Source organism: Physella acuta, unplaced genomic scaffold (genome assembly GCF_028476545.2).
Source record: "Physella acuta isolate Inbredline_101_S28 unplaced genomic scaffold, ASM2847654v3 ptg000070l, whole genome shotgun sequence".
Classification (NCBI taxonomy): domain Eukaryota; kingdom Metazoa; phylum Mollusca; class Gastropoda; family Physidae; genus Physella; species Physella acuta.
The window spans coordinates 584,416-596,192 of NW_026731590.1; the positions used below are offsets into that span (position 1 = coordinate 584,416).

At 36.8% G+C, this 11,777-nt stretch overlaps 1 protein-coding gene across 2 annotated transcripts; it reads right to left on the minus strand.

Moving 5' to 3' along the window:
- Window positions 1-1,698: 1,698 nt before the first annotated feature.
- On the minus strand, window positions 1,699-8,304 carry LOC131952260 (uncharacterized). 2 transcript variants are annotated; one of them, XM_059314837.1, is made up of 5 exons: window positions 8,218-8,304; window positions 5,894-6,043; window positions 3,029-3,219; window positions 2,528-2,732; window positions 1,699-2,301 (listed from the first exon to the last, which is right to left on the minus strand). In XM_059314837.1, the coding sequence occupies exons 2-5, from the start codon at window positions 5,979-5,981 to the stop codon at window positions 1,919-1,921; spliced, it is 867 nt and encodes a 288-aa protein (XP_059170820.1). In that variant the 5' UTR covers window positions 5,982-6,043; window positions 8,218-8,304; the 3' UTR covers window positions 1,699-1,918. The 2 variants fall into 2 exon arrangements, with proteins under 2 accessions (XP_059170820.1, XP_059170830.1); XM_059314847.1 differs by having other exon boundaries at window positions 5,894-6,009; window positions 8,218-8,243.
- Between the last annotated feature and the right edge of the window lie 3,473 nt (window positions 8,305-11,777).

The following is an 11,777-nucleotide window of genomic DNA, read 5'->3' on the forward strand; positions in this document are numbered from 1 at the left end:
TCTGACTCATCTAAAATGGTTCTTACTTTTTTGAATTAAGGGATCATATCACTTAACAAAAACTGTAACGGTAAAGGTGTGGGTGAGGGTAAGGGTAAGGGTAAGGGTAAGGGTAAGGGTAAGGGTAAGGGTAAGGGTAAGGGTAAGGGTAAGGGTAAGGGTAAGGGTAAGGGTAAGGGTAAGGGTAAGGGTAAGGGTAAGGGTAAGGGTAAGGGTAAGGGTAAGGGTAAGGGTAAGGGTAAGGGTAAGGGTAAGGGTAAGGGTAAGGGTAAGGGTAAGGGTAAGGGTAAGGGTAAGGGTAAGGGTAAGGGTAAGGGTAAGGGTATGGGTAAGGGTAAGGGTAAGGGTAAGGGTAAGGGTAAGGGTAAGGGTAAGGGTAAGGGTAAGGGTAAGAGTAAGGGTAAGGGTAAGGGTAAGGCTTAGGCTAGGGCTAAGGCTACGTAATCCAAAATATGGATTAAATCATTTGATAATTGCACTGTTCACACTTCTCTTTCGAGTACTGGTATTTTCAAAAACAAATTTCTTGTAGCGTTTGTTGTTTCGAGGGCTATAGGTTCTAATTGCAAAAATGTAGTTGCACTTTTTCTGCAGTTTTGATAGCAGTTTCATGTCACACACCCGATTTTGCTTTTGTGTAGACCTATTTCTGTAACCTCGGCATATGAAGAGATATTGTGTTTAGCACTATGCCAAGCCGCCTTTCCCTAACCTGAGTTAGGTACCCATCAGAGCTGGGTGGACACAAGGATGTTCTACTGTTTTGAACCTGGATTCGAACTTGAGACTTCCAGGTTAGCAGTCTAGCGCTCTACCGCTAGGCCACACAGTAAGGGATTTATACACTTATTAAATGTCGTAGTGTAGCACAAAACTGTTGTTACTCCATATACTCGTGCCAATCATGTTGACCATTATAAAATTGTGTAGGAATCTTATTTTATAGTACGTTTATTCAAATATTTCATCCACATATTTGCATAGGCTTTCGTGGGTAGTCCACCTAAAATTATGTTTCCTTTGAAAGGCATGAGATAATGTGATATTGCTGGTATGGACTTTAAAACGACGGAATGGGGTATGATTCCGATTATTTTTTTCTTCTTAAAATAATTAAGTAGAAAAAAAAATACTGTGTCTTCCAATACTTTATTTATTTATTAAAAAAGCTGGATGGCCAGGGGACTTTGGGGGGCCCATTGACTTTGTAACCACCCTTTAGATGTCACATGGATACGTTTAAAAAATTACGCTCTAGTGTTTGATATGATATATTTGCATTGAAAGTAAGGAACTTTTCACCATAGATTATTGTGTGCGATAGACTATAAGAAGAACAATTTCAAATTGGTAGAACTTTTTATTCTTTACAAGCAAAGTTACCTCTGACTGGTAAAACATATGCTTCACGTCTATATATATTGAATTTTTGTTTTAACGCCTCACACATTTTCTATCTTTCTTTTTTTGTTTATTTCAAATTGGTAGAACTTTTTATTCTTTACAAGCAAAGTTACCTCTGACTGGTAAATCATATGCTTCACGTATATATATATATATATATATATATATATATATATATATATATATATATATATATATATATATATATATTGAATTTTTGTTTTAACGCCTCACACATTTTCTATCTTTCGTTTTTGTTTATTGACAAGTAAACACTAACGTTAGTTCGTGAAATTTTATTTATTTCTTTTTTGTTACACACAATTGATCAAACTTCAAAACTCATCTATTAAAATAATGGGAATAAAAGTTATTTTTTTATTGTTAATTGTCATCCTAAAAGTATTTGTTTCTAGAAAGCGTTGTTTGTTTTTTTTAATCATACTCCAGCTGGTAGTTGCTATCTTTTTCTGATTCTCCACCATCTAGGACCAGGCCTTGTCCAATTATTTATTTATCCCTGAATCTGTTTCACATACTCTATTTCGGGAAGAATGCTGCAATTAAAATCCACTCTTTTCCTGCAAGCTGATGGAGATGAAACGTAGCTGAAAATGACGTAACACGCTTGACCAGTCCAAGAGTAGTCCAAACTCACACAATTTTCCCAACCCACACCAAACGGTGCGCTAGCGGTTTTTCCATTACAGTCAGCCAAGTGCAAGTCACTGAATCCCTGCCTGACTGGCCCGTCATAAGCGCAGAATCTCAGCTTCATCAAGCTATCCGAGTTGGAAGTACGTCCCCAAAAAAAGCAACGCTTTCCATGAACCAGAGGATAAGTAGTTTCCTGTCCATTCAGACCGTATGAAACGATGGCTTTGTGTCTGTTGTAAGCTGGACAGAAATTAAGAGTAAACTTATATCAATTAATACAGCACCAAGGAATAAAAACAGTCATGACATACACAGTGTCAGAATAGAGGAATTAAATAAGTGAAGTTTCATTTTAAACCTGGTGCATCATGTGGCAAGCGAAGACGAGTTAGGCTGCCTATGTCAACCTAACAATTATTATTAATTACATGAAAAATATGAAAAATGGAAAATATAATTAACTTACGAGTTAATAAGCCAACATTCAGTCTGTTACTGTAAGTAATGATAACTTCTTTATTGTTCACTGTATTCCATTCGCCCCTAATAAATGCATCTGTAGCCCTCGCAGTGAATCGAGTTAGCGCACTGGCTTTGAATTTCATAGAATCAAGATCAGAGCTGCATCCCGGGTAGTTGTTACAGAAATCAGGTTGAGATACGTTCAAGATCTGTATAGAAATGTCAATATTTAGTAGTGGTTTTCATACAATGATCAACAAATGCACCAACTGTCCTCTTTTCGGGAATGAAATATTGCTATTATTTCTTATGGTAAACCGTAAAGCAATAGCAATCAATGTCCAGAAAAATACAAAGATCTTTACAGCCGAGGTTCAACTATTTTAAATTCCATTTGGATATTTTAAAAGTGAAATATACGATGACTTCAGAGTCAAACCCACAAAAAAGACCCGCTATTAATAATTGGCTAAATACAAGTTAAGACAACAAAGTAATCACTTACTAGTTCACGATCTTCTTCCGAATAGTAAAAATAGATACCAATTTTGTAGAGGTTCCAACCACTGTTTGGGTCGGCTTTCATAGCGTTGATGTAAACATCGAAAGTCAGGTTTTCTATATACGAAGCATGGCCCATGGTACATTCGGTTGATGGACTCAAAAAGGTTAACCCAATACTTACTGATCTGTAGGCTACAATATAAAGTACATTTCAATATTTTTATACACATGGATACATACGGGAACAGGGCATCCCCCCCAGTCATTACCCCCCGCAGTAATTACGTTACGTTACGTTTGCCTGTCGTCCCTCCTGGGACATAGGTCGCTGACAAGAGCTTTCTAGTAATTACCCCCTGTCAATTACCCCCTCGCCCAGTAGGACATTAACCACCGGTCATAGCTTAAGGTTCATCTAGGGCTAGGGCTAGGGTTAAAGTTAAGGTTAAGGTTAAGGTTAAGGTTAAGGTTAAAGTTAAGGTTAAAGTTAAGGTTAAGGTTAAGGTTAAGGTTAAGGTTAAAGTTAAGGTTAAAGTTAAGGTTAAGGTTAAGGTTAAGGCTAAGGTTAAGGTTAAGGTTAAGGTTAAGGTTAAGGTTAAGGTTAAGGTTAAGGTTAAGGTTAAGGTTAAGGTTAAGGTTAAGGTTAAGGTTAAGGTTAAGGTTAAGGTTAAGGTTAAGGTTAAGGTTAAGGTTAAGGTTAAGGTTAAGGTTAAGGTTAAGGTTAAGGTTAAGGTTAAGGTTAAGGTTAAGGTTAAGGTTAAGGTTAAGGTTAAGGTTAAGGTTAAGGTTAAGGTTAAGGTTAAGGTTAAGGTTAAGGTTAAGGTTAAGGTTAAGGTTAAGGTTAAGGTTAAGGTTAAGGTTAAGGTTAAGGTTAAGGTTAAGGTTAAGGTTAAGGTTAAGGTTAAGGTTAAGGTTAAGGTTAAGGTTAAGGTTAAGGTTAAGGTTAAGGTTAAGGTTAAGGTTAAGGTTAAGGTTAAGGTTAAGGTTAAGGTTAAGGTTAAGGTTAAGGTTAAGGTTAAGGTTAAGGTTAAGGTTAAGGTTAAGGTTAAGGTTAAGGTTAAGGTTAAGGTTAAGGTTAAGGTTAAGGTTAAGGTTAAGGTTAAGGTTAAGGTTAAGGTTAAGGTTAAGGTTAAGGTTAAGGTTAAGGTTAAGGTTAAGGTTAAGGTTAGGGTTAGGGTTAGGGTTAGGGTTAGGGTTAGGGTTAGGGTTAGGTTTGAGGTTAGGGTTTTGGTTATGGTTAGAGTTTTTTTTTTTTAGGGTGAGGTTAATGTTAGGGTTAGGGTTAGGGTCAGGGTTAGGGTTAGGGTTAGGGTTAGGGTTAGGGTTAGGATTAGGGTTAGGGTTAGGGTTAGGGTTAGGGTTAGGTTCAGGGTTTGGGTTAGGGTTAGGGTTAGGGTTAGTGTTAGGTTTGAGGTTAGGGTTTTAGTTATGGTTAGAGTTTGGTTTTTTTATTTATTTTAGGGTGAGGTGAATTCTCAGGATTTTCGTCTTTGACTTAAGGTAAGAATTATGGTAATATATAGGTATAAAGTTTGAGTTTGAATCAGGATTCTATTTTCGTGGATGAGGGTGGGGAGGGGGGTAATTTCCCAGGGGGTAATAGACAGGGGAGGGGGTATGTTACAGGGGAGTAATTTCTCCGGGGAGAAATGTCCTGGGGGGTGGGAAATGTTCGGGGGGGGGGGGGTAATGTCTTGTAGCCGGATACACATTCGGGTATGCTTACTGTAAACATACATAGATACATCACTTCGCCATTCATCTCAAGCTCAAGAAACATTGACAATTTACATACATTTGGCAAAAATATAAGTAATAAAATAAACTTAAAGATTAACCATTGTATTTATATGCAAACAAAGTGTCTTAGATCTTAGTTTTTGTGACACGGATAATATCAACTTTACCGCCAAGTCGCCCTGTTCATATGTATATTTATCTATACTGTATTGTGTTTACCACTTTGCAAATTAAATGCCTCTTTTCGGATGGTTAAATATGCCTATGTAAATTACGAAATATAATTGATTTTATACATTTCTGATCTATTTTAGGCTTTTAATATAATACGTAGTCATTTTAAAAAATCTGCTTTTTTTTATAAACCTTTGCTGGCAACATCTATCTATCTATATGTATAATTCTCTTCATGGGGATCATGCAGACGTAGAAGCACGCCGTTACTCCCCCGCTCTCCAGGCAAATTGCTACCACCCCCACCCCCACCAATCTGGTGAGCTTTGGTTTGCGGCGAATGTTTACAATCGTAGAGCCGGGTTAGTGACGGCTATTAGGAGCGGATAATTTAGTATTAAACGATTTGAAACGAAGGGGAGGTAACAACTTCTGATTGATCTTTTTATGGTCTGTAAACTGCTGCTTTCACTGGGCGGGGGGGGGGGGGGGGGAGGGTTCGGGAGGGAGGGAGGGAAGGCGGGAAAGTGGGTGGTGGTAGTGTTTAATTCACAAATTATGAATTGCTGGTAAGCAGAAAATAAAACAATTAGATGGCAGCGTATGCTTCGTCGCGGGTCAGCTCGTAAATAATTCTCTTCATGGGGACCCTGCGAGACACCACGTAAACGCACGCCGTTACTGCCACGCTCTCAGGACATTTCATACCACTCTCACCCCCAACTGCCTGGTGTGCTATGGTTCACGACGAATGTTAACAATAGTAGAGCCGGGTCGGATTAGTAAACTGTCGTCATGGACGGTTGCTTTCGCTGGGGGGGGGGAGGAGGTGAATGAAAGGGAGGGTAGTGTCGAGTTCACTAACTATGAAGTATTGAAAATTAGAAAATTAAACAACTAAATAGTAGCGTATGACACGCCGCGGGTTAGTTTGAATACAAAAACAGCATACCTGGTTTTGGTGTTTCGCCATTGCCTGAGTGAAAGTAGATAAGGGACAAAAAGAAACTTTTCAATGTTATGGTTTTGAGTCGCAACATTTTCTCGTAATTATCCTATTTCTTGAATCTTTTGAAACAAATTTCTTTATTGTTGTTTCAGTCTAATTTAGGGGAGCATTAATAAAACCATTATCTATCTATTATATATATATATATATATATATATATATATATATATATATATATATATATATATATATATATATATATATATATATATAAAGCATTGTATGTCTGTGTGTCTTTGTGTCTTTTATACATTGCTTCACCACCAGGGTTTCCTCCAGACTTTTTTCTCCGGGGGGGCACTTGAAATTTTCGGGGGGCGGTAAACTTTCTTCGGGGGGGGGGGGGGGGGCGGACACTGTTAAAAGTATATATTTTCTATATAAATTATATAAATTTCATTTCGTTCGGGGGGTGGGGGGCGGTAGAGAAGAGATGCCTGGAAGAAACTCTGTTCACCACCTCTCATTACATCGCCATGAATCTTTGGGAAGATATTGAGAATACTCCTAGAGAGATTTCTGCGCAAAAACATTTTCAAATTAGCTGAGGTGGCGCCCGGCAGGGCGCGTTACGTTTTTTTTTCTATATACGCTATATAAAAATAAAAGTCAATTGTTGTTCATCCGGTCGCCATGAAACTTTGTGGAGTTAATTAGAACACTCAAGGAAATTTTTCTGTAAAACAATCCTTTTTACTTTCGCAAGGGGCGTCGCCCCGGGAGGTTGCGATTTTTCTCTATAAATGAAAGTCGATTACGGTTTGACACCGTTCATCCGATCGCCATAAAAGTTTAGGGAGTTGATGAAAATCTCGAGAATATTTCGGGGGGGGGGGGGGCGGATAGGGATTTAATTTTGCACGGGCGGCCCCCGGCAGGATGCGATTTCGCGCTCTGGTCTTTCCCGTGAGCTCGACTTTCGTTCTAAACAGTGTTATAGACAATGTATAAGATGGGGCGCTACAGTCGCTTACTAAATTTAATCAAGCGTGTCCACCGGCGGCCTGGTAGAGTCAAAAATTTCAGTTTCGACTCACATGGGCCGCTGAGAGCCCTGAAATATTTCTTTATAATCAGAAAAATTAACAAAGGTTAGATTATTAACTGTGTTGTTTCCTTGTATCCGTAAAAATGTCGAAACAGTTTCGTCACTTAGCAAATGATGCAATTAGCATCTATTTTTAGACGATCCAATCAGAAATTAAGATTGAGCTTCTAAAAATACACCATTAGTAATGCTAACAAATTGTATCAGTCACACAGATGTTTATAACACTTCAAATATTTTTTTACTTGTTAAAGAAAAAATTCTGTTGATTTGTGTAACTTTAGTAAATGACACAATTTGTATCATTGTTATAGGATGCTATGTAGCGCTATGGGTTATCCTATGAGCACTATGTCGTCTATGTTAGTTTTAAGGAGCCAGGGGCCTATGTTAGTTTCAAGGAGCCAGGGGCCGTACGCGACGCCTCTGCGGTGTTGTAATCGGGGGCTCCAGAGAGCGCCCCTATACGTCAATAATACATGGGCGGTCAGCGAGGTATGTTTTACCTCATTATTTATGTTAGTGATTAACATACACTCAAATTTTACATTCGGCAGTGTAGGTAAACCCGTGTCCCGATATTTATGATTCAAGCGCAGGCATTGTTTACATTTAAATAACTCACTTTTACAAAACAAGGTCAGGCGTCTAAGAATATATGATTGGTAACGTATTGATGAAACCCTTGTTATATATTTTGAAAGATTTTCTTCTATTCCCGCGGCAACGCTCGGGGACGGGTACTCTAGTTAGTATAATAAGCTTTTTAAATATTCACACGTAGTTTATTTTGACGTTTGCTTTGTATTACAAGCAGATGGAAGTCTTGTTAAGATATAGTCATATTTTAATTAAGCATTTATTGTGGCATCAAGAATGAGATTGTACTTTTTTGTACTTTTTAAAACAATTACTAAGCTCCATTGTTATCATATAACAAGTCCCTTAGCTCTGGTAAAACATAATTACAAATTTATTGCAAAAAATCATGACCAACAAATACTTAATTTTTTTTATTGAGGTATCAAATTAAGAATGGTAATGTACTTTTAAAAACATTTATTAATCTCCCTTAGCTCTCGTAAAACATAATTACACATTTATAGATAAAAATCATTACCAACACATACTTTTTTTGTTCAATGAAGTTTCACATTGTCACTTCAAAGAAAACTCATTGGGCTCTATTTAATTTTTGAATAAAATTGTATGTTCTTACCTTGTCTGAAACCAGAAGAGGTTTACATCCGATAATGCAACGTTTGTAATTTAGTCTTTCAATACGAATCGATACTATAGCCAATGAAACAACTCTGTCCTCTTCGACGTTTTATTGGCTACCTGTTTGTCCAATCAGATAGCAGCACTGTGTGGCAATTGAAAACTAATTTAGTAACAACTGTTTGTACGTAGGCTACTGCTTCCACAAGGTCCTAATATGGACTCTTCCAAATATATGGGTGTCAGGTAGGTAGATATTTTTAAATATCCGGATAAACACTCAATAAAATGTTAGAAGTATGACAATGGTAGGTTCTATGTTAGGGTATGGGTGGGCATGACATTTTCATGGGGGGGGGATTCAATTTTTTATATACGTTTATACACACACATTTATATATATATATATATATATATATATATATATATATATATATATATATATATATATATATATATATATACCGAAGACACATGGGGCAGATGAAGTAGATATCATGTGCTTCAGAGACCTCGACATATGAAGGGATAGTGTGGTCAGCACTATGCTCAGCCGCCTTTGTTTCCTTAAAGTTAGGTACCCATCAAAGCTGTGTATACTTAGGGACGTTCCATTTAAGCACACACCCACAACACAGTATACTCTAGTGAGTCTACTCTGCTTTATACATCATAAGCATCAAAACCACACTACAGGCCATCCACATTCACATCAACAGCACAGAACATGCCACTCATATCAACACCACACCGCGCGTCATCAGCAACATATTACACTACATGCACATCCACATCTACACCACACTGTCCCTTATTCACAGCCACCTGTTACACACGAACTCTTTTCACCTCAATATTGTCGTTGTCCAAAATGTTTTAAAACAAATTGGCGCACTTCAATCGTCCTTTGAAATATACACATTTTACACTGCATTAGTTATCAAGCGATTTAGCATTAAGTAAATCAGTAAACCATAAAAAACATAATGTAAGTTTACTTTGAACTGAGGATGCTTCACTCATCTGATGTAATGAAGCCTTATGTAAACCAGTTAAACTCTGAACATCATAGGCGAATATTTGAATCGATCTAACCTTTACATCCGTACATCCTTATGATAACAAAAGCGAGTACTCAGTGATGACAAAAGCTTGTACTCAGTACACTTTCAGGTATAAAGTGTACCTGACCCTTGTTATAGGAAGTAAAGGTGTTTGGTCTTAGTGCTGACAACAACATCTCCATATATGCCTATGTCACTGAAAAAGGTTAACTCTATTCCATCTTTTCCGTAGACAGGTCTTGTTTCAAAGGGTAAAATCTACCTGTCGTTATTGTTCATCCTTTTTAAATCATACATCTGGTATTCAAGTAGATAAAAAGTTCCCTTTCAAACCTGATGGTCGATAGAGCAAGGGTTCACTTGTTTATGTGACCTCGGCATATTTGAGTAAGAAACTTCATTTCGGCGAATAGGCCCATGTATTATTTCAAATGAAATTTTATCTTAAATTAGCCAATTCCATAGCTAAACAAATCGTATTTTCACATAGTATTTTCTCTCCTGTAACCTAACAGACAAACAAACAAAACAAAAACACATTAAAAAAACAAAAAATAATAAATATACAAACATGTAAGCAATCTTGAGTTTTAGCAGTATATGGATCAGGGCAGCTAAAATTGTCAGAGCAATTTATGAACGTTGCATGTATAACTAGTGAACTAAAGTTTATCAGCGATGTATTTATCCAGATAATTTGCCTCATCTACTTTAAATATTGTTTTGTATTGGGATGCTTTAATTAAAAAAGCACTTTATGTTTACGTTATCACATAAAATGGATCAAAAGCGATCTGGATGTAATGCGTATGGTTATGTTACAACAAAAAATATTAAAATTGCATCTAATCCATAATGATACGTATCTTATAATTAAACTCAAATGCATTGTAACCTGGGGCGTAGCGAGGGGGGGTCGGGCGGGGGGGGGGGGGGACCGCACCGGTTGACACCATTTAAGGGGGTGACACCGAGGCAAAAAATAGCAAAATATATAGAGAAAAATGATAATTCCACTTAATTAAGTGATTAATTCAAGTGTTAAATAGTCTTTTAAGAGGTGCAAATCATATGTTTGAGGGGTGGGGGGGTGCAAATCGAAAATTGAAAGTTTGTCCCCGGGAAGGGTCAATACGCCTCGGGGGGGGGGGGTGACACCATAAAGTGCCGCACCGGGTGACACCCGAACTCGCTACGCCACTGATTGTAATTATTTTAAGCAAACTAACAGATCTATATATTTGCTATGGGTATAAAATGTAATCTTTGGAGGAATATATAAGTATTTAAATCGAAAATATGTTGGTCTTTAAATAAAAAGAGACTTGTGACGTATTATCTGTAAATAATAAAGACGGAGTAAAATAGCCTGAAAAAAACACTCATTAGATCTAACGTAGAAATTATCCAAATTCGAAAAAAAAAACGCTCACTATTAATGCTGTTAGCTTTGATTAAACTATGATGTATTTTATAGCTACGCATTTCTGAAAATTTAAGTTAACTATAACTTAGGTAATACACAATACGGATAACTTTGCCAGCATTTACCTTTATTATCAATATTGTAAACTTTTTTTTAATTTACTATATATATATATATATATATATATATATATATATATATATATATATATATATATATATATATTATAGGCCTATATATATATTTTTTTTTCAACTGGCCAGGGCAGCGCCTGGCCGGGACGGCTAGTATATTCATAAATGCTACAGGATGAAAGCGGAAAGACAGTAAGTAAAAACGTAGTTTATATAAAATGCGCTTTGCTGTGTAAAGAAGTATTGTTATTCTCTTTCAGAAGTTTGGTTATTCATCTTTTGGAAGCATTTTTACTTTTATCCTCAGTATTTTCAAAGGTTTCAACTACATTTATTAGAGGTATTAAAGTACATCGTTACGTGCTGATCATCTTGATTCATACTAACGTTCTTGAATTTGGTTGAGAATATGTTTATTTTTCTGTACAATAATTCAGCTCCCTTCTGCTGCTCCCAACCCAAATGATGGCATATGGTTTTTTTACACAATCCACATAAAAATATGTTCATCTGTACAAAATTCATTTGGAAGATGTTCTAGATCAACTGATTTGTAACCGACCTGCGATTTCACTTCCTGCTAGTATTGACAAAGATAAACAAAATCTTACACTAAGGGACACATTTTACATGAGTGATTAACCTACGTCTCTAGACTGATATTAAATCCCAAAGATAGTAGTCCTTCTATATAAAAGATGTATATTAAATTCAGTCGGACGTTTTACTCTTCAATTTTAAATATTAAAGGACTCAACCGCGTTGAATCAAGTCAGTAGACCGCCCCTGAGTCCACCCAAGTCTGATGGGTACCTAACTAACTTTAGGGAAAGTAAAGGCGGCTGGGCATAATGCTGACCACACTATCTCTTCATATGCCGAGGTCACAGAAACAAGTGAATTTAAACTTTTAATTTCCTGCGTTCGTTGATTG

Coding starts and splice junctions, on each gene's coding strand:
- LOC131952260 (XM_059314837.1), bottom strand. CDS start 5,981: ATGTTGCGACTCAAAACCATAACATTGAAAAGTTTCTTTTTGTCCCTT. Junction 2,733..3,028: donor CGGAAGAAGATCGTGAACTA/GTAAGTGATTAC, acceptor ATTTCTATACAG/ATCTTGAACGTATCTCAACC. Junction 2,302..2,527: donor GAATGTTGGCTTATTAACTC/GTAAGTTAATTA, acceptor ATTTCTGTCCAG/CTTACAACAGACACAAAGCC.